This window comes from Lutra lutra, chromosome 6, assembly GCF_902655055.1.
Source record: "Lutra lutra chromosome 6, mLutLut1.2, whole genome shotgun sequence".
Taxonomy (NCBI): domain Eukaryota; kingdom Metazoa; phylum Chordata; class Mammalia; order Carnivora; family Mustelidae; genus Lutra; species Lutra lutra.
Window position 1 is genome coordinate 132,285,607 of NC_062283.1, and position 22,391 is coordinate 132,307,997.

Genomic DNA, 22,391 nt, shown 5'->3' on the forward strand with positions numbered 1-22,391 from the left:
GAACAGAGGTACAGGGGCGCCTGAGTGGCTCAGTGGGTTAAAGCCTCTGCCTTCAGTTTGGGTCGTGGTCCTGGGGTCCTGGGGTCCTGGGATCAAGCCCCACACGGGGCTCTCTGCTCCGCGGAGAGCCTGCTTCTTCCTCTCTCTCTGCCTCTCTGCCTACTTGTGATGTCTGTCAAATAACTAACTAAATAAATCAACCTTAAAAAAAAAAAAAAGAACAGAGGTACAAATTTAACACTTAAAGTGTTTTACATGTAGTAAGAAGCTGGAAGGATATACGTGTTTTTTAAAAGTCAATACTCTAAAATTTTGTGTATTACTAATAGATAAAACACGTTAAATGCTTACTCTGTGCCAAATGCTGGGCTAAATCTATTTTAAATGTATTGTTCCATTTAATTCTCACGATAACCAACTTGCCTAAGACCTTGCTGCTAAAAATGCAGCTGAACTGGACAAGTATCCGACCCAAAAGCTCACGCTCTTTGGAGCCAGCTATTATCATTCTGTCTCAGATACGAAGATCATTTATTTCATAATCAGAGAAACCCGTGAGTTTAAGGAAAATTCCGTTCAAAACTCCACTTCCCCAGGCCTCTGAATTCCCCTAACGATGTTTGTCTTACAGCACCTGGGGCAATCTCATGAGCATTTAATTTGCTGGGTTCCTCTCTTTACCGCTCTTAGATCTCGGGCGGTCAGGCCTGAAACCCAAACCCAAGCGTTCCCTACGTGTTATACTGAAATGTGCCCCTAACTCGTCTCAAGGAGAACTTGAAATGAGTACTGCTCACATGATATTAAGAATTTCTTTCTAAGGACGCCTGGGTGGCTCAGTGGTTTAAGCCTCTGCCTTCCGCTCAGGTCATGATCTCAGGGGCCTAGGATCCAGCCCCACATCGGGCTCTCTGCTCAGCGAGGAGCCTGCTTCCCCCTCTCTCTCTGCCTGCCTGCCTACTTGTGATCTCTGTCAAATAAATAAATAAAAATCTTAAAAAAAATTTTTTTTTTCTTTCTAAGAAATGCTGAGTCGGGCCAAAACCGAGGCCTCTTCATTTCCCTCTCACATGGCTGTCTCCTTGCTTGCACCTTCTTTATCCTCTCTCCCTCTGCAGCCCTCTCCCCCACCCCAGGCCGGTAGCCTGAGAATGTCCTCAGTCACAGGCCTGCCCCAGTAAGCCGCCACCGGAGCCGCGCTCCTTCTCTCAAGAAAGTAACGAGAAGGAAGCCTGGAGCGTTCCTCCACCTGAGCAGGGGGGCGGCCATCTCGCGTTCTGGCAGGAGCTGTCTGCGGGGCCTGAGCCGCAGCCCCACCTGCCCGTACTCAAGATGGCGGTCGCGGAGGGCGTGGCCAGCAACTCGGAGGTTCCGAAATGGTGAGGAATCATGGCGGCGACCAAGGAGCGGATCCCGGAGGACAGAGAAGAAGAAGAAGAAGAAGAAGAAGAAGCAGTGAGTGGCACGACCGCGGCCTGCGCGGCGGGGGCGGCGTGTGGGGCAGCAAGTCGGGATGCGGCTGGCGGGAGGCAGAGCCCGGGCCTCGGGCCTAGCTGCCAGACGGTAGTGAGAATGGGGAAGTAGAGGACGTTACCTTAGGCAGCGTCGCTTGCCTCCTCTCGTTGAAAGCTGGACCTGGTGCTCGCCAAGGTTGGGATCGCTGCAGTGGGGATTTTTGGCTTCGCTTGTTAACTGCCTCTTCCTGCACACTCTCGCGCTAGCACGTTAACGCCTCTTTTTCTTCCACCAGGAGCAGTTGGTTCTGGTGGAGTTGTCGGGCATTATTGATTCAGAGTTTCTATCAAAATGTGAAAATAAATGCAAGATTTTGGTGAGTCTAATAGCATTGGGGGGGTTTCCGTAGATTTTCTTACATTTAAACAAGAATGAACAGTGAAACACGTATCCCCAAAGATCTATTCCTCGTGACAAAGCGCTGGATGCTAAGGACAATCATAGAGAAGCACAGAGGGACTATGGGAGCAAATGGGAGAAAATGCCATAGTCGGCTTGAGTGTCTGAATGTGTGCCTGGGAGAGTTAAAGATTTAGAGGAGGTAGCGTTTTGTTATTGACCAGTATATTTCGAAAAAAATACACTGTTTTAGATAGTGAGCGGGGAGAGAAAACAATGCAGACAGGCTATTCCTATGTGCATGCAGAGATTAACTGGAGAAGGGAGGCAACCTAAGAAAAGACTTTCAAGACCTCACACTCTGCTGTTGACTTGAGCTGTGGTGTCAAGTTACCATCTGTTTTTAGCACTTTACATAAAAATCTTTGAGCTACTATTGACAAAACTTTTTCTGTTCTTACCTTAACTTGAAGAGGATGTTGATTGAAATACAGCTTGCTGCTTGGCTATGAATGCAGCATCCTTCAGATTGTAAGTGCAGTGATCAGAGCATTTTTAGCTTACCTTGCACTTGCTAGGACAAACTCCAGAGGTTCCCCAGTTTTGGAGATCACTCTCCTTGGTAGCAAGGCTCTTCGTTTTTTGGTTTTAATTGATATGTAATTGACATAACATTATGTTTCAGGTGTACAACATAATGATTTAATAGTTGTATGTACTAGGAAACAGTCATCACAGTCAGTCTAGCTAATATCCATTTACAATTTTTTTTTTGTAATGAGTATTTTTTTTTTCAATTAAGTAAGCTCTGTGCCCAACATGGGGCTTGAACTCACAACCCCAAGATCAAGAGTTGCACGCTACAGACAGCTCACCAGGCACCGTGTTGTAATAACTTTTAAGATGTTACTCTCTTAGCAACTTTCAAGTGTACACTATGGTATTATTAAGTAGAGTAATGCTGCACATTACATCCCCAGGACTTATTTATTTTATAACTGAAACTTTGTATCTTTTGGTTACCTTCACCCATTGCACCCAACCCCTCAAGGATTTTTTTTGTTTTTTATAGAGGGAGAGGGAGAAACAGAAGGAAAAGGGGAGGGAGAATCCTAAGCAGACTCTATGCCCAGCATAGAGCTCCAGGTGGGACTGGATCTCATGACTGGATCTCTGGACCGAAATCAAGAGGTGGATATGCTTAACCTACTGAACCACCCAGGAGCCCCTGCAAGGCTTTTTCTAATGATGATTTTTTTTTTTTTTTAAGATTTTATTTATTTATTTGAGAGACAGTGAGAGAGAGCATGAGCGAGGAGAAGGTCAGAGGGAGAAGCAGACTCCCCATGGAGCTGGGAGCGCGATGTGGGACTCAATCCCGGGACCCCGGGATCATGACCTGAGCTGAAGGCAGTCGTCCAACCAACTGAGCCACCCAGGCGTCCCTAATAATGATTTTTTAATGACCCTGTATTCTGTTGCAGGGAATTGACACTGAGAGGCCCATTCTGCAAGTGGACAGCTATGTCTTTGCTGGAGAGTATGAAGGTAGGAGGCTGTCAAGGATGAAACTCCTTTTTTTATATGCTTTTCAGAGAAAGTTACTCTTATTTCTCAACAAATTGCCTTCAACTTTTCTGCAGACACTCTTGGGACCTGTGTTATATTTGAAGAAAATGTTGAGCAAGGTAAGTGTGCATTGCTGACTCAAATCTTTTTACTATGAAATACTGCGAGCTTACTTTTGTACAGTAAATATTTAAGTTAAACATCTCATGTGCCCATTGTCTAGCTATATGAAATCCTACCATTTTGCCAGGTAGTTAAAATACATTCCAGATACATTTGAAGCCTTGTGTATACCCCTCTCTAAACATATGCCCTTCCTCTGTCTTGATAATCACTCTTCTGAATTTGATGTTTTTCTTTCTTTACCTGATTTTATATTACATAGATATGTATCCACAGACAGTAGTAGCATTTTTTTGGGTATTTTCAAACTTGATACAAATTACAGCCTATTATATGTATCATTGTATATATTTTTTCAGGTACAGATAGGTTTTGAGATTTATACAGTTGGTATGTATAGTTCTATTTTCCCTGTTGCTAAGTATTCTATCTGTGACCATACCACAGTGTATTCTTCAGTTACGAGATGTGCTGATGGCTTCCATTAATAACTATGAAAATTTATTGAATGCCTACTATATGTCAGGCATTGTTCTAAATGCTACATGTATTAACTCATTTAATCTTCATCACAAGTCTGTGAGGTAGAGACCATGGTTGTCTTCATTTTACATTTGAAGAAACTGAAGCACTGAGAGGTAAATAACATTCCCAAGGTCATACATGAAGTAAGAGACAGGATTTGAACCCAGGGGGTGTGGTTCAGAGCCTGTGATCTGAACTACACTTATTAACTCACTGCAGAAATGCTGCCATGAGTATTTTGTGTCTCGTTGTGCATGGATGCAAAAATGGCCCGAAGATATACACTTAGAAATGGAATTATTTGATTGCTGAGTGTGTGTTAGGTTTAACCATGTGAAGTGACGCATTTGAACTGAATATGGACGGCTTCATGTGGTTCAACCTAATAGGTAGTGCTAGGATCCTTTCTGAAGTGTAGTGTCAGTGACCTATGGCAGCGTGTGGAAGTTTCCAGTGTGCTTCACACCTCCAGCTCAGAGCCTTATCCTCTCTCCTGCCTGTGCCCACGGTTTCCTGTAAAGCTATAACCCCGGGCAGCAGGTTTTCTCTCAGTCTTCTTTCATGATTGAGAACGTCCTCACGCCAGTCTGACTTCAAGTAGTAAATCTGACTTTGATGCTTCAATTTGAGTGGTAGAATCTGAGACTTCATGACCCTGTAAGGCCGCATTCCTGGTCCCACTTCCTTGCTTCACGGCTGGAGCCTAGCAGGCCGATAGGTTTAACTTTACGCACAGCTTTGTGTTTTGGTCCTCTGGAGATGTTGTTTTGGGGTCTAGTTTTGCCTTCAGTTGTTAGGTATTTTATCTGTCATTTCTCTTTACTGGGAGCAGGAGGGATGAGTTAAATTTTGAACGTACTATACTATCTTACCAGGAAGTAGTTTAGTCTGACCCTTTAACTGGAATTACTGAGGCTTAACATGATTATTTGGTATTATCAACAGTAAAATAATTGAGTTCATTTTATGTTCTAGGTGATACAGAAGGCAGTGATAAAACAGTGCTGAAATATAAATGCCATACAATGAAGAAACTCAGCATGACAAGAACTCTTTTGACAGAAAAGAAGGAAGGAGAAGAAAACATAGGTTAGTTCACTTAGTTCTCTGAAAGTAGGTGATTTACTATTGGCTTTGACAATGACACATTGCTGTCGGGACATACCTTGTAGTAACCACTATGTTTTATGGAAATCAGGAATGTTCCCTGAAGAGTACCAGATATAGATTTAAAATTCATTTGAACTGTAGGGGCGTTTGGGTGGTTCAGTCATTTGAGCTTCTGACTCTTGATCTCAGCTCAAGTCTTAATCTCATGGCTGAGTTTGAGTCCCATGTTGGGCTCTGCTCTGGGCATGGAGCCTACTTTAAAAAAAAAAAAGATAAAAAAAATTCATTTGAACTTTAATGTAGCAAAGGGCACTGGAGACATGGAAGAAATTTCTTATCTCCTTTGCACTGGAAATAATCGTGAGGAGTTTGTCAAGAAACTTGATAGATTTCCAACCCCTAGGGAATTCAGCTACCACTACCACCCCCCTCAACTCCCGTGATTAATAGTTCTTTGTAAGTGGAGATGATAGAATCTGGATTCTCAAGTGAAACCCCAGAGGATCTCCTAGAAACTTGTGGCAGTGTGGCAGCCTTCCCCAGGAAGCTAATAACTGGAAGAGGCTGGCTTTATATGTTAGGGCGGGACTGTAAAACCACAGTTGTTGGATCTGAGTTTCTTTCTTTTCTTTTTTTTTTTTTAAGATTTTATTTATTTATTTATTTGACAGGCAGAGATCACAAGTAGGCAGAGAGGCAGGCAGAGAGAGAGAGGAGGAAGCAGGCTCCCCGCTGAGCAGAGAGCCAGATGCGGGGCTCAATCCCAGGACCCTGGGATCATGACCTGAGCCGAAGGCAGAGGCTTTAACCCACTGAGCCACCCAGGCACCACCCCCCCTTTTTTTAAGACTTTATTTATTTACTTGACAGACAGAGATCACAAGTAGGCAGAGAGGCAGGCAGAGAGAGAGGTGGGGAGGCAGGCTTCCTGCCAAGCAGAGAGCCCGATGAAGGCCTCCATCCCAGGACCCTGAGATCATGACTTGAGCCGAAGGCAAAGGCTTAACTCTGAGGCTTAACACTGAGCCATCTAGGCGCCCCCTGAGTTTCATTCTTAATGCCCATCCACTGAGCTTTCTCCAGTTGCTGGTCACCCGAAGTGGAGACTTCTTAGTCTAGTGCTTCTTGCAGCCATAGCATGCACATGTTTGTGGAGATAAACAGATAATCACTTGATAGTTTAAAAGCTCATTGCTCCTAAGTGAAATAAGAGAAAGAAAGACATGATTTCAATTATGTGGATTATAAGAAAAACAAACGAATAAACAAAAATTAGAAACAGACCCATACATACAGAGACCAGACTGGTGGCTGCCAGAGTGGGGGAGAGCTATGGATGGACAAATGGTTGAAGGGGAGTGAGAGATACAGGCACAGTTATACATGAGTAGGTCATGGGTGTTAAAGGTACAGCATGGGGAATACAGTCAGTGGTATTGTAACAGTGTTGGGTAGTGACAGATGGTAGCTACAGATGTGGTGAGCATAGAGTAATTTATAGACTTTTCAGATCATTGTATTGTACACCTGAAACTAATTATCACTGTGAAACTAATATCACATTGTATGTCAACTCTACTTCAATTTTAAAAAATTTTTAAATATTTATTTATTTACTTAAATATTTTATTTATGTATTTGACAGACAGAGAGAGTACAAGCAGGGGGAGCAGCAGGCAGAGGGAGAAGCAGGCTTCCCGCTGAGCAGGGAGCCCGATGTGGGACTCGATCCCAGGACCTGCGGTCATGGATGACCTGAACTGAAGGCAGACACTTAACTGACTGAGCCACCCAGGCACCCTCAATTTTTTTTTTTTTTTTAAAGATTTTATTTATTTATTTGACAGAGAGAGATCACAAGCAGGCAGAGAGGCAGGTAGAGAGAGAGGAGGAAGCAGGCTCCCTGCCGAGCAGAGAGCCCGATGCGGGGCTCGATCCCAGGACCCTGAGATCATGATCTGAGCCGAAGGCAGCGGCTTAACCCACTGAGCCACCCAGGCGCCCCTCAATTTTTTTTTAAAGATTTTATTTATTCATTTGAGAGAGAGGATGAGCAGGGGGAGGGGCAAAGATAGGAGAAGAGGGAAAGCAGACTCCCCACTGAGTGGGGAGCCTGATGTGGGACTTGAGCCCAGCACCTAGAGATGATGACTTGACCCAAAGTCAGACACTTAACCAACTGAGCCACTCAGGTGCCCCGCAACTATCCTTCAGTTTTTAAAAACACATAATTTGAGAAAAGAAAAAAAAAAAACAACTTCATTGCTCAAAGACATATTTTGGACTCTATAGTAAACAGGACTCTAGTGGTGAATATTTATGGCTTGGTTTATTCTATTTTAAGGAATAAACATTTGAAAGTACATTAATCACGTAGAAATTAATTATACCAATTACACATAAGTACATAAAAAAACTTTGTTCCTAACACGTATATCCCAAAACTATCCTCTTTTTTAACACTGAAAAGAACAGGAAGAAAGAGGTACTTGAAATTCTAGAAAGATTTTGAAAGGTAGTTACATATCTTATAGATTAGCTATTATTTATTCTTTATTATTTTTTATTCTTTTTTTTTTTTTAAAGATTTTACTTATTTGTTTGACAGACAGAGATCACAGGTAGGCAGAGTGGCAGGCAGAGAGAGGAGAAAGTAGGCTCCCCATTGAGCAGAGAGCCTGATTGAGGGCCGATCCCAGGACCCTAGGATCATGACCTGAGCCGAAGGCAGAGGCTTTAACCCACTGAGCCACCGAGGCACCCTATTTATTCTTTTTCAGAGAAGAAAGTTGTAGAATTTCCTTTTCTGCAGTCTTTAATAATCTAATAGGCCTTTGCGAAGATAATGGTATTTTGTTTAATTACATAAATTAGTTAGCCAACCAGTCAAGGCTGTATTGATTATGTATTGCTGCATAGTAAATTACCTCTAAACTTAATGGTTTAAAAACAACAACAACAAAGATATTTTCCACAGTTTCCATGAATGAGGAATTTGGGGATCAGCTTAGCCAGGCGGTTCTGGCTCCATGTCTGTCTTGACGTTGCAGTCAGTACGTTGGCTGGGTTGCAGTGACCTGAAAATCTGAATAGAAGACAGCTCCCTTGCATGATTTGTGCCATCTTTTAGCAGGAGGCCTCCATTCCTTGCCTCCCCACAGTACTGTTTGAGGGCCCTCCTGACACAGCAGCTGGCTTCTTCCAGATCAAGTGATCCGGGAGAACAAGGTAGAAGCCACAATATGTTTTATGAACCAGCCTTACAAGTCACATTCTGTCATTTCTGCCATGTTCTGTTCATTATGGGAAGCGATGACACAGGGGCAGGAATACCACAGAGGTGAAGACCTTTGGGGACCAACGTGGAGGCTGGTGACCAACCACGGCAATGTGCTGCAGGCAGAACGAAATAGAAGGAGATGAGGTCCTCATGTTCTGGGAATTTGCCCTCTAAAGTCAATCACATTGAAACAGACGTATGAATGTGACTCAACACCCATTTCATTCAATCTAAGTACCTGGAATGTGCCACGTACCATGATAAATATCAGAATAGGCTTGATGGCTTCAAGGTTTTGAACTTGGTGACTAGGGGAATGATGCTATTGCAGGGGAAACCAATGAGAGAATAGTTGAAGCTGACTAGAGAGAAAAGGACTAACCAGCTTTTGATAGAAGGATATTTTATGTTAGTAACATGAGAAGATATGGTATCAGCTATAAGGATGTTTCAACAAACTGTCACAGAAGAGTTGGTTTATGGTGGGGAATAGGAGCAGTGGGAAGTGTGAACAGGGTGGCAAAGGTAAGTTGCCGTATCTTAGAGATCTCTAATGGCTTTTTAAATTTTTTTTTATTTTTTATTTTTTTTAGATTTTACTTATTTGACAGAGAGAGAGATCACAAGTAGACAGAGAGGAGGCAGGCAGAGAGAGGGGGAAGCAGGCACCCTGCTGAGCAGAGAGACTGATGTGGTGCCGGATCCCAGGACCCTGAGATCATGACCCGAGGTGACGGCAGAGGCTTAACCCACTGAGCCACCCAGGCGCCCCTCTAACTGCATTTTGAAGATGACATAAATAGCTCAGGCTTGCTATAGAAATTAATGAGGATCCATTGGAAATATTTGAAGGGTTCATAAGGATAAAAGAAAAAAATGACTAGCATTTTTTCTTTTTTCTTTTTTTTTTTTAATTTATTATTTTTTTTTCATTTTTTTCTTTTTTTAAGATTTATTTATTTAGAGAGAGTGCACACAGGGGAGGCGCAGGGGGGAAGGAAAAGGAGAGGGAGAGAGAATCTTAAGCAGACTCCCCACTAATTATGGAGCCTGATGCAGGGCTCAGTCCCACAGGCCTGAGATTGTACCTGAGCCGAAACAAGTAGTCAGATGCTTAACCAACTGAGCCACCTGGGCACCCCCAAATTACTAGCATTATTGAAACAATACTTGATTATGGCAGTGGGTGGGTTAGGGCTGTGACTGGAAGTATGAAAAGGATAACAATTTTTTTCAAGTTTTTGTTGTTGTTGTTTTGGTTTTTGTTTTGGAGAGGTGTCTTATAGTTGGATGTTCCAACTCAAAATGACATGTGAGTGTTGAGTTGAAAGATGATAGGGTAGTATCATCTATTATGGAAACTGAGGAGAAAATTGTAGGGAAGTGAAAGACTTCTATAAGGCATGAGGTGGCAGTGAGAACTCAAATTATCTCAGTGAGTTAGGAATTGGACTCAGGGAAAGGGTCTTGAATAGTAACTGAAGTTGATTAGTTTTAGTGATTTTGTGTGTGTGTGTGTGTGTGTGTGTTGTGTGTGGTGTCTCAATTATTATTATTTTTTTTAAAGATTTTATTTATTTGTCAGAGAGGGAGAGAGAGCGAGTGCAGGCAGACAGAATGGCAGGCAGAGGCAGAGGGAGAAAGCAGGCTCCCCGCTGAGCAAGGAGCCCGATGTGGGACTCGATCCCAGGACGCTGGGATCATGACCTGAGCCGAAGGCAGCTGCTTAACCAACTGAGCCACCCAGGCGTCCCTGTCTCAATTATTTTTAAAAAATTTTAATTGGAGGAGCACCTGGGTGGTTCAGTCAGTTAAGCGTCTGCCTTCAGCTCAGGTCATCATCTCTGGGTTCTGGGATCAAGCCCCGGGTTGGGCTCCCTGTTCATCGAGGAGTCTGCTTCTCCCTCTCCCTTTGCGCCTCTCCCTGCTTGTGTGCTCTCTTGCTCATGCTCTCTCTTTCTAATGAATAAATAAAATCTTTAAAAAATTTTTTAATTGAAATATAGTTGATACACAATATTAGTTTCAGGTGTACACATAGTGATTTGGTAATTATATACATTACAAAATGCTCACCATGAATGTAGTCACCATATAGCTTCTGCAATATTATTGACTCTATTTCACTTACAGTGATTTTGATGTTGCATATAGTACAGGCATTCCAGGGTTTCCATGTAAGATGGAAATAATGTGATTGTTTATCAGTAGTCATGGCACCATGTTCATTGGTTTATGTTGAGGCTTTAGTTTGACATGTATTCAAAGGATGAAATACTAAATTAAAGAGAGGGGTGCCTGGGTGGCTCAGTTGGTTGAGTGTCTGACTCTTGATCTCAGTTCGGGTCTTGATCACAGCATTGTTGAGTTCAAGCCCCATATTGGGCCCAACACTGGGCATGGAGCCTACTTTAAAAAAAAATTAAAAATAAAAAAATAGAAATATATGTAAGTAACTGAAATTCCTTTTACATATTTCTTTCTTGATTTGTCCTCCCATCCCTCACTAGGTGGTGTGGAATGGCTGCAAATCAAGGACAATGAGTTCTCCTATAGACCCAACATGATTTGTAGCTTTCTGCATGAAAATGAAGATGACGATGTAACTCCAGCCTCAGATAAATCTTTGGAGTTGGAAGACCAAGAGATTCCAACGAAAAATAATTCAAACCTGAGTTATGAACAAGAGAAATCACTGAACTTGGAAGTAGAGAATTCTGGTCCTCTAATTGATATCCCTTCTTCTGAGACAGAAGGTTATGTTTTTATGGAAACTCAAGATACTGTCTAGGAAATCACTCCTAGATGAAATGTTTCTCATTATAACTAATAATGAACTTTTTGGAGTTTTTATATAAAATAATTGTGTAGCTTTCAGTTCACTATATTACTGGTTTTGTTGGCTATATGTGCATTTCTGATTATAGCACAGTTTCATAGACCAGAGTTGTTAAGGACCAGATATGAATTGAATTTTTAAAAATCCAGTATAAATGACTATAGGGACCCTTCTTTAAATTTCTTTAAATTGGAAGTTTTATTAAGGTAAGTATATAAGTTTTTTTATTGCATCCGTCACAAATTACTACAAACTTAGTGGCTTAAAATGACACAAATGTATTATTATATAGTTTTGTAAATCAGCTATCTGACATGAGCTGGGCTAAAATCAAGATGTTGGCAGGACTTCATTCCTTTTTCAAGGTTGAGGGGTAGGGGAGGCTGTTTCCTTGTTCATTTAGTTGTTGGAAGATTTCAACTCTTTGCCATTGATGGATCAGCATCCCATTTTCTTTCTGTCATCTGAGGGCCATTTCCAGCTTCTAGAGGCTGCCTGCATTCTTTGGCTTAGGGTCCTCTTCTCTTCAAAGCTGGTAAATCTCTTGCTTCTTTTGCTTCATCCTATCTCTGACCCACCTTGCTAATTACCTGACCCAGTACCTGTTCTTTCCCTAATTCTAATCTGAGAATTATTCGTGTGTATCCATATATGTTATCCATAGCGTATCCATATATGTGTAAATATGTGGCCGTATGACTAAGTTCTGGCCAGTGATACGGAATTATAAGTGTTGAGTGATGGATGCTTCTGGAAAGTTTCCTTAAACTTTAAGGCATAAAGAGAGATGGGCCAGTTCAACTTCTCTTTTTTTTTTCTACTGGAACATGGTGGCTAGAGCTTCAGCAGGCTCTTTGGACTGTAAAGAAACTTCGGAAATAGAAGCCATGAGTGGCAGAGCGACAAGATAGAAGGTTGGATCCTGATGTGATGCTGCCCTGGACTGCTAGGAGTAAAGATTAATAACTCTTTTCTTTTTTCCCCATGGTGAAATGGCTTCAAGTTTACCTTTGGCATTGTTTCTCTGGAAATCTAGACAAGGTAATAATTGAATGTCAACTGTGATGTGAGGCAGTGTTGTTTGTGATTAAAAATGACTCTTTATTGGGGTGCCTGGGTGGCTTAGTTGGTTAAGTGTCTGACTCTTGATCTCAGCTCAGGTCTTGATCTCAGGGTCATGAGTTCAAGCCCTGTGTTGGGCTCCACACTGGGCATGGAGCCTGCTAAAAAAAAAAAAAAAGACCCCTTATGGGTAAATTGTGTCTAGACCTGAAAGACTACGACAGCTATAAATGCCCATTGGAAAATACAGACTTTGTTTGTTTGTATTTTTAAGTAGGCTCCATGCCCATCGTGGGGATTGAACTCATGACCCTGAGATCAGGAGTTGCATGGTCTGCTGACTGAGCCAGCCAGGTGCCCCAAGCACTATGTTTCTTATTACAAAGATTCCTGAAAGCAGCACTCATGGCTGTTTCAAGAGATGTTAGTTCTTGGGAAGCTGAAGTATCTAAGCCAGCATGGCTTCTGCATGCACTCAAACGATCTTGTCTCCTTACACCTGAGCTGACACTTGGGGGCCAGAGTAGAGCCTCCTGTTGAAACAAGGGTTGTGCTGCTGTGCTGTTTCCTATGAAGTTTAGTGAGTCTGGTGCTGGGTTCATTCCCATAAGGCCTGTTGGGTCCTGTGAGTGTGAATGTCCTTCCAAACCTGTGACGACTTCTATTCGGGCAGAGAAGACACTGCAGCTACCTACCTCCGGCCTTTACGTGCGAGAAATAACTTGTCTCTTGTCAGAGTCACTCTGTAATAGCCACACTTAATCCTATTACTACCTTACCCATTTTGAAAAGTAGAGAAAAGTACAAGGAAGTAGAACGCAAGATTCTTGAGATGTGTAATCTTGCTAAAGAAACTGATCTAGACTGATGTAGTTCTAACTTGAAGAGGATAATGAAGTCTTACATTCTGGAGAGAAGATAATGTGTTTTAGTTCTTTACCTGTAAGTGAGAATAAATGTTTGGAATTTAGTAAAATAAATCTTATTTTTCAACTATGAAATATTTTGTAAGACTAGAACTTCACAGATGAATTTCTTCACCATTGATCTGCCTTACTGACTTACTAGAATTACTTACAAAGAATCTTGGAACTACAGTCTCCATGTAGCTGTCACAGTACTACTGACACCTAATGCAGTGGTTGGCTTTTGCTTACAAATAACGATATTCTATTTAATAGGATTATATTGCTAAGGTGTGCCGTGGGGAATTATTCCTTAAGGCCATTATGGAAATGTTAGGAAATCCAGGCACTTGTTCATTACAAACTATATAGTTGATCATAACAATTTATTGACAGATATGGCCAGCTGAGTGAAATTATTGATGATATCATGTGGTTAGCTATTCAGTAGCAGCTGATAATTTTTTAGAATCTGTTTTCATTTCATTCTGTTCCCATACAAAACCACACAAGTTTCCTAATTATATGTCAGGCATGCATAGTATTTTCTTCCAGAAATGTCATTGATTCTCAAAATGGGTATGCTGTCTCTCTTTTATGACTTCCACCATTATATTCTTATGGAATAAGAGAATCCTGGGGTTTTTTGTTGTTGTTGTTGTTTGTTTGTTTTAAGATTTTATTTATTGGGTAGAGAGAGAGAGGGAGAGAAAAGAACATAAGCAGAGGGAGTGGCAGGCAGAGGGAGAAGCAGACTCCCCGCTGAGCAGGGAGCCTGATGTGGAGCTCATCCCAGGACCCTAGGATCATGACCTGAGCTGAAGGCAGATGCTTAACTGGTGGAGCCACCCAGGGATCCCAAGAGAATCCTTTTTGTAAAATTATCTAGAAGTACACATTATTGACTCAATACAGAGTGAATATACACCTTTCTTAATGACCACATGTTGTCATTTAAATGATAATTTTAAATTATCATTTTACAAAATGATTTTTTTTTTTACAAATTTTTTTTTTTTTAAACAAAAAGGGTTCTGTGGTTTCTAGATACCGCTATGTATATTTTTTCTTTTAAAATTTTCTTTTGGGCAACTGGGTGGCTCAGTTAGTTAAGCCTCTGACTTTGGTTCAGGTCATGATTCCAGGGTCCTGGGATCGATTCCCATGTTGGGCTGCCTGTTCCATGGGGAGCCTACTTCTGCCTCTGCCTCTCTCACTTCCTCTCTCCCCTCTCTCACATGAGTAAATGAATAAAATCTTAATTTTTTTTTCTTTTTTGGGGGTGGGACAACTGGTACTTTGTTTTGGGTTTAATGTACCCATAATTGCGTATCATGAATAAGGATGTCAAGATAGCAAAAGTCCTAGTTTGCTCATATCCAACATAAGAGTTCTTTCACTATCATGTTTTTATAAACTCTTATTTTCTATTCATATTCCATGCTCCCATTTGGTGATTGTATTAGTTTGCTATTGCTGCTATAACAAATTACTACACATTTAGTGGCTTAAAACACATTAAATTTATCGTTCTGGAAGTCAACTTCCAAGATTAAGTTTTATGGGGTTAAAATCAAGATGTTGATAGGGTTGCATTCCTTGTGGAGACTCCAGGGAAGAATCCATTTTCTTATCTTTTCCAGCTACTAGAATTCCTTGGCTTGAGGCCCCAATGTAACATCTTCAGATTTCTCTCTCACCTGGTTCTGTCATCACATCTCTAATTCTTACACTCCTGTGTCCCTCAGGGCATGGGATTCAGCCCCCCACTGGACTCCATGCTCGGCAAGGAGTCTGCTTGTTCCTCTCTTACTGCTCCTCCCCCTACCACTCTCTGTCAGTCTCTCTAAAATAAATAGATAGATAGATAGATAAACAAAATCTTCTAAAAATTTAAAAATATTCTAGAAGCCCAAAAAAGACAGAAAAATAATAGAAGACAAAAATACCAATAAAGAGGGCACCTGAGTGGCTCAGTGGGTTAAGCCTCTGCCTTTGGCTTAGGTCATGATCTCAGGGCCCTGGGATCGAGCACCACATCGGGTTCTCTGCTCAGTGGGGAGCCTGCTTCCCCAGCCCCCTCTCTCTGCCTGGCTCTCTGCCTACTTGTGATCTCTGTCTGTCAAATAAATAAAACCTTTATTACAAAATACCAATAAAGAACAAGGGCAACAAATAGAAAACTAATATACCTGATAGATAAGAATCCTACTATATCAGCAATAATTTTGAATTGCAGTGCTCTAAATGCACCAACTAAAACAGAGATTATCAGAGTAGATCAGGAGACAAGATCCAACTAGTTATTGTCAACATGAAACCTACACTATATATAAAGACACATAAAGATTAAAAATGATGGAGAACAATATCATTGTAACACTAATCCAAACAAAGTAGGAGTAGCTGTATTAATTCAGACAGAGCCAACTTCAGATCAAGGAAAGTTATCAGGGATAAAGGGGGGCATTATGTATTGATAAGGTGGTCAATTCTCCAAGAAGACATAACAGTCATTAATGTGTGTGTCTAACAATGAAAGTGTTGAAATACTTGAGGCAAAAACTGATAGAATTTCAAGGAGATATAGATGAGTCCTCTAATAGTTGGGGACTTCAGCAACTCTGTCAGAAATGGGCAGATCCAGTAGGCAGAAAATCAACAAGAAAATCAGCAACTCCATCAGTCAACTGGACATAGGGGATATCTATAGGCTACTTCATACAGCAATAGAATATCCTGGGATCGAACCCTGAGTCAGGCTCTCCTTGACAGGGAGCCTGCTTCCCTTCCTCTCTCTCTCTCTGCCTGCCTCTCTGCCTACTTGTGATTTCTGTCTGTCAAATAAATAAATAAATTTTTTTTTCATCCAACAAGAAGCCATAACTTTATTAATGATAGAAACAGTACAAATTTCAAACCAAGCTGCAGTTATTCTTTTGAAACACCAAAAAAAAGTCCTCGTTTTCAGATGGTTACATTGTTAATTCCATAATAGCATTTACAATGTCATTACTGTTGTTCTTCAGGGCTCGGACTGCCTTTGCTCTTGACACATTTGCTTGTGACATGACCAATTCTATGTCCTTAACCTCTACACCGGTTTCATCAACCTCTTCCTCTTCACTCTCCTCTTGTACAGTTGGAGTCTGTGTGTTTTCTTGAATGTTTGAGACAGCTTCACCTTGAACTTTGAATTTCTCAGCAGCTGCCAGTTGTGCTTGCTGAGATAAATCCTCGATCTTGGCTTCCCCAAAAACTATGTAGGTATCTGAAGCTGGGCTCTTGTAGACATCTGGTTTTGTGATGACAAAGAGGATATTCTTAGATTTCCGGATAGTGACTCTTGTAACCCCTGTAACCTGTCGAAGACCCAGTTTGGACATAGCCTTCCGTGCCTTCTTTTCACTCCGGCTCTGTTTTGCTTTACTGACTGGTTCTTCGTCAATTTCAGCGGCTGCTGCCAGCTGGGCTTGCTGTGTGGTTGCCTGTGTGGAATCCTGTTCCTCAAGCTCTGGTACTGATTCATCACTGTCAGATTCTGTTCCAGACCCTGTCTCAGCTTGGGGCTGTGGCAACTCCTGCTCTGTAGCAGGGACGGTTTCTGTGGCTTCACCAGGCATTTTTGTGCGGGGGACGCGGAACCAAGATGGCGGCCTAAATAAATAAAATTTAAAAAAAAAACACTATCTAGAAAATGAGAAGACACTCAGTGGGAGAAAATATTTGCAAGTTGTATAACAGAAAAGGGTCTCATGTCTAGAATGTGTAAAGAATTTACGTATAGGGGCACCTGGGTGGCTCAGTGGGTTAAAGCCTCTGCCTTTGGCTCAGGTCATGATCCCAGAGTCCTGGGATCGAGCCCCGCATAGGGCTCTCTGCTCAGCGGGGAGCCTGCTTCCTCCTCTCTCTCTCTGCCTGCCTCCCTGCCTACTTGTGGTAGGCTGTGTCTGTCAAATAAATAAATAAAATCTTAAAAAAAAAAGAATTTACATATAATCCACGATAAAAAGACAACACAACTTTAAAACTGAGCAAGTAATTTTAATAAACATTTTCCTAATGAAGGTATACATATAAATGGCCAGTGAGCCCATGAAAAGATTTCAACATCGTTTGCCCTCAGGGAAATACAAATGAAAACCACTTCACACCCAGGGATGGCTTAATAAAAAAGGATGGATAAAGTTAAGCAAATTTTGCTAAAGAGTGGAGAAATTGGGACTTGTTGATAGAATAGTGCTGCCCTGGAAAGATGTCCGTGTCCTAAACTTAGGGATCTGTGAATATGTTACCTTATCTGGCCAAAGGGATTTTGCTCTATGATTAAGTTAAGGATCTTGTAATGGGGGATGATTGTGGATTATCTTGGTGGGCCACCTGTTTTTACAAGGCTCTTATAAGAAGGATTCAGGAGTATCAGAGTCAGAAAGATGTGACAATGGGAACAGAAGTTCAAGCGATGCCTTTTTAAGATGGAGGAATACCAAGGAATGCAGACAGCTTCTAGAAGTTGGAAAAGGCAAAGAAACAGTTTCTCCCCTGGAGCTTCCAGGGGAATGCAGCCCTACTGACATCTTTTTTTTTTTTTCTTAAAGATTTTATTTATTTATTTGGTAGACAGAGATTACAAAGTAGTCAGAGAGGCAGGCAGAGAGAGAGGAGGAAGCAGGCTCCCCGCTGAGCAGAGAGCCCGATGCGGGGCTCGATCCCACGACCCTGGGATCATGACCTGAGCTGAAGGCAGAGGCTTTAACCCACTGAGCCACCAAGGCGCCCCCCTACTGACATCTTTATGTTATTTTACTTCTTTGGAAAAAAGAAAAAAAAAAAAAAAACAGAACACCAACTTGTTTTAATTTTCCTTTTAAGAAACTACAACTGTGGAGTCACTGCATATAATTGGTAATGTTAAGAATAGGTAGGATTAATAAAAATTTTAAAAAAGAAAAAAAAAGAATGGGTAGGATTCACAAACTAAGAGATTAGAACCTGTAAATTTCTGTTACACGGGTGAAAATAGTATCAGTGAAAATAAAATTTTTCTTGCCCAATTTAATGCACAATGAACTCTAGTCATTAAAATATGATTATAGTATTCTGATCTAATGTCATTGAGATTCAGTACAGAAAGTTCAGGAAATATAATACATATAGCATTTTAAGTGTTTTACTTTCATGGGTAACTTAAAACAACATAAATTTCCCACGAGGAAGGATTAGTCTATGTCACTGCTGTATATTTGCAAAACATTTCAACACTACAAACCCTAAAAGTTTCAAATGGGGCATTGGAAATGTTTTACTTTCATGAAAAAAGAATCTGATAGAATCTGTAACTGTAACTATGATCCTTATTCTTCATACAGAAAGCATGCTACTATGACATTTAGCATTTTGGGAGATTCCCAGAATAACATCTGGTCCCCGAATGTCTTTTTTTTTTTTTTTTTTAAAGATTTCATTTATTTATTTAACAGAGAGAGAGAGAGAGAGATCACAAGTAGGCAGAGAGGCAGGCACAGAGAGAGGGGGAAGCAGGCTCCCCGCTGAGCAGAGAGCCCGATGCGGGGCTCGATCCCAGGACCCCGGGACCATGACCTGAGCTGAAGGCAGAGGCTTTAACCCACTGAGCCACCCAGGCGCCCTAAGGTCCCTGAATGTCTTATTCCGGGTATACACACAGCCATGTCCATCAAGCTGGTAAAGGCAGTATTACCTAGAGTGTTAACTTCCGGCCAAGAGACAAGGCAAAAATCTGTAACCAAGAAAACGCGGCAATGGCGAGGCGCTGCCAACATGGCGGTCCCAGGAAGTGGCGTCAAGCGCAAGTTCCGTTTCCGCCTGTCCCAGAGCACGGGCCTATCTCGCGAGACCGGGAGGCACACGTGCGTTCCTCGGGTTCATGTTGCGGTAGCCATGGACGCTTTGGATCGAATTGTGTAAGTGCGCTGGGTCCTCTCTTTGGGGGACGTTGGAGAGTGGGACTCCTGTAGTGCGGAGGAGTGAAAAAGTCTCCGCTCCGCCTGGTTTCCCCTCGTTCCTCCCACCCTGTAAGTGGGGCCTGCAGTGGGTCAGTGTATCCAGTAGCCTGGGTCTCCCTCTGTTGGTGCCGCTCGGCGGGAGACTGAGAGCTCGGAAGTCCACTTGTGGGAGTAGCCAGGTGGTAGCTCGGAGACGTTGGTCCCTTTTAGCTTGGCCAGTGAGAGACGCACTGGGCTTCTCAAGAAGTGTGAGGGAATGAGCGGTCACCAGCACTAGGCCTCGGAATCTGACAGGTGTAGGTGACAATCCGGGCGCGTTCGCAACGCTTTGTGATTTTGGGCCATATAACCCCCCTAAACCTCAGTTTACTTTGTAAAATAGCGTTCGTAATAATCGTACTTTATAAAATTGTGAGGATTATCGGGGAGAATGTATGTAAAGCCTTTGCTACAGCATGTAGAATGTTCTTAGCTTTTTCTTTTTCTTGAGGTGATGTTTTAAATGCGTTCAGAAAATATTTATTGGTCTCCTAAATAGTCCTGCTGTTATTTCTTGAGATTTGCCTGGGTTAACAGCCAATCAAAATAAAAAGTTCTTTTAGTCATTAATTCAGAGATTTTTGCGCATCTGCTATATATTCCTTCAGGTACGGGAACTGCAAAGATGAGTAAGATGATCTGATTGGGGAACAAACATAAACGATGTTATTTATATTAGTTGCAGGCTAGTGAGAAGTGACAAACCACATGGAATATAAAGCATAGAGCACTTTTTTTTTTTTTTTAGTATAGACATACTAAATATTTCTTAATTTGATTTAACAAATGTGTACCTTTATCAAATAATAAATGATGGGAAGCTTTATATTGATTGACATTTTATCTGGAGGAGAATTTTTAGACTCTGCATGATAAGTTGAGTATGTGTATATTCTATTTTTCTTTTCCTGCCCAAAGTGTCCATAGGACTGAAAAGAGGATGGAAGGTCATAGTACTTAAGAGAGGAGGAATTCTTGCAGTAGATGGCAGAGAACTGTCGGAAAAGCAATATATAGCGGAAGCAGAAGTGAAGCCCTTTTTCTGAACAGAAATGTACAAAAACATTCTGCTCCTGCTATCACATCATAAAATCAGAATAATGAATTTGTTTTCCCTTCATATTTTGCAGAGTTGTTGGTCTAGATGAGTTTTTAAATCTAACTCATTTTGAAGATTGGCCTACTTGTAAGTTGTGTGACCTTGGCCACATTACCTTCCTGGTCTCAAAAATGAAGATAATAATTTTACCGGTGTTTTGGGATTTTGGTGAAGATAAGCCTTAATAGAGTGACTCTGTAAAATTGTCAGTCATTACTATCTCCCGTTGGTGGCAATAATATCTGACTTTCTCAGCTGTGATGTTGGAGTGGGATAGGGTATATGTCCTGGTGGGCGTTGTGGTCTTAAACCTGGATGAAAGATATGGCAGTTAATAATTATCTATCTGTGTTTAGTAACTGTCCACAGATTGATCACTAGTTGGTGTGCAATTCTTTGTGTTAGGGTAAGAATACTGCTTGCTTTAGACTGAAGAAAAAATAATGGAATAAAAATAGCAACAATATTCATTGAGTCTTTTTTTAAAATAAAGATTTAGAAAAAAGCAGTAATAAAAGAATGCTGGGGATATTAAAAAAATGAAAGCCTCTTAAAAAATTAAAAGCTAATAAAATTAATTTACTTTATAGTAATAACTGAACACCTTTTACTATTATCTTCCTAAAAAGTGAGATTTTGGTTAATGGTGGAATCCTAACTGATAAATGTTATGTAATAACTGTTGGTTTTTAAGAATTTGCACGTTTACCAAGTCATGGTTTCGTACTATGAGCAAGACTTTTTAAGTTGTATGAATTTTGATTTTCTGAACAGAAAGCCCAAAACGAAAAGAGCCAAGAGATTCCTTGAGAAGAGGGAACCGAAACTCAGTGAAAATATTAAAAATGCTATGCTGATTAAAGGGGGAAATGCAAATTCCATGGTGACACAAGTACTTAAAGATGTGGTATGTATATGTGTATACCTTTATTTTTTATTTTTATTTTTTTAAAAAATTTTATTTATTTGACAGACAGAGATCACAAGTAGGCAGAGAGGCAGGGAGAGGGAGAAGCAGGCTCCCCGCTGAGTAGAGAACCCGATGCGGGGCTCGATCCCAGGACTCTGGGATTATGACCTGAGCCAAAGGCAGAGACTTAACCCACTGAGCCACCCAGGTGCCCCTTATTTTTTAATTTTTAAAAAAGATTTTGTTTTTAAGTAATCTTTACACCCACTGTGAAGTTCGAGCTTACAACCCTGAGATCATAAGTTGCATGCTCTACCAACTGAGCCAGCCAGGCACCCCTGCACACTTATTTTTCAAATGGTATTGAAATTATTTTAGGACCTTTTCTGCATGCCTGTTTAGGCTGCTGCAGAAATACATGGATAAGTTTGCTTTGCCTTAAGAACTGCTAGCCTTAGGCTCAGGTTGGAGGTTATTTGCCTTGGCAAGCCATTAACCACTGGTTTTCCTTAAAGCAGCTACTGTAGGTCCCTTAGTAAATTTCAGCTGGTTTCAATTACTAGAATTTGGTTTACTTGCATTTAAGGAAATAGCTAGTTTGTAAAGTGAAGTAACTGCATATTACTGTCGATTCCTTCAGCAATACCAAGTACTATGCTAGGTGCTGAGGGTTAATAGTTACGTAAGACACATCTATCCCTTCAGGGAGCTTAAAAAGAGAGACAGGCAAGTAAGGCTTTATAGCATTGTGAATTAAGTGCTGTGTTGGAGGCATGGGCAGGGTAGGCTGGGAGGCAGAGCTAAAATCCCATAAGGGTAGCCATGTACAGAGTGGGCTTCCCAGAGGAGACACTTAAACTTCATTTTGAAGGAGGAGTCACAGCAAGTAGGAGGAGAGGAGGGAGAGGAGGAAGTCTTCCAAGGCTGATGACAATACTTGTGCAAAAGGGAATGTGAAGGAGCGTGTTGCATTTGGGGAACTGTAGATAATTGTGGATGGCTAAAGGGGAAATGGGCTCACTGGAGGTAGAAGAACAGACAGAGATCAGATAGTAACATGGAGTTTGAGCTTTGTTCGGAAAGCTCTAAGGA

At 41.4% G+C, this 22,391-nt stretch overlaps 3 protein-coding genes across 5 annotated transcripts in view; 2 read left to right on the forward strand and 1 right to left on the reverse strand.

Annotated features, from left to right (window-relative positions):
- Positions 1-1,298: 1,298 nt before the first annotated feature.
- On the forward strand, positions 1,299-13,363 carry GTF3C6 (general transcription factor IIIC subunit 6). Of its 2 annotated transcripts, none has more exons than XM_047733666.1 (6): positions 1,299-1,455; positions 1,751-1,831; positions 3,339-3,402; positions 3,498-3,542; positions 5,047-5,160; positions 10,972-13,363. In XM_047733666.1, the coding sequence occupies exons 1-6, from the start codon at positions 1,390-1,392 to the stop codon at positions 11,250-11,252; spliced, it is 651 nt and encodes a 216-aa protein (XP_047589622.1). In that variant the 5' UTR covers positions 1,299-1,389; the 3' UTR covers positions 11,253-13,363. The 2 variants fall into 2 exon arrangements, with proteins under 2 accessions (XP_047589622.1, XP_047589623.1); XM_047733667.1 differs by having other exon boundaries at positions 1,304-1,444; positions 1,749-1,831.
- A 2,761-nt stretch (positions 13,364-16,124) lies between these two features.
- On the reverse strand, positions 16,125-19,002 carry LOC125102425 (nascent polypeptide-associated complex subunit alpha). The gene is made up of 2 exons (XM_047733668.1): positions 18,987-19,002; positions 16,125-16,924 (listed from the first exon to the last, which is right to left on the reverse strand). The coding sequence occupies exon 2, from the start codon at positions 16,888-16,890 to the stop codon at positions 16,243-16,245; it is 648 nt and encodes a 215-aa protein (XP_047589624.1). The 5' UTR covers positions 16,891-16,924; positions 18,987-19,002; the 3' UTR covers positions 16,125-16,242.
- An 85-nt stretch (positions 19,003-19,087) lies between these two features.
- The window catches only part of RPF2 (ribosome production factor 2 homolog), a 43,890-nt gene continuing 40,586 nt past the window's right edge, over positions 19,088-22,391 (forward strand). For both annotated transcript variants that reach the window (XM_047733664.1, XM_047733665.1), the window contains exons 1-2: positions 19,088-19,209; positions 21,164-21,296. In XM_047733664.1, the coding sequence (XP_047589620.1) occupies positions 19,187-19,209; positions 21,164-21,296 (156 nt within the window). In that variant the 5' untranslated portion in view covers positions 19,088-19,186. The remainder of the gene's footprint in view (positions 19,210-21,163; positions 21,297-22,391) is intronic.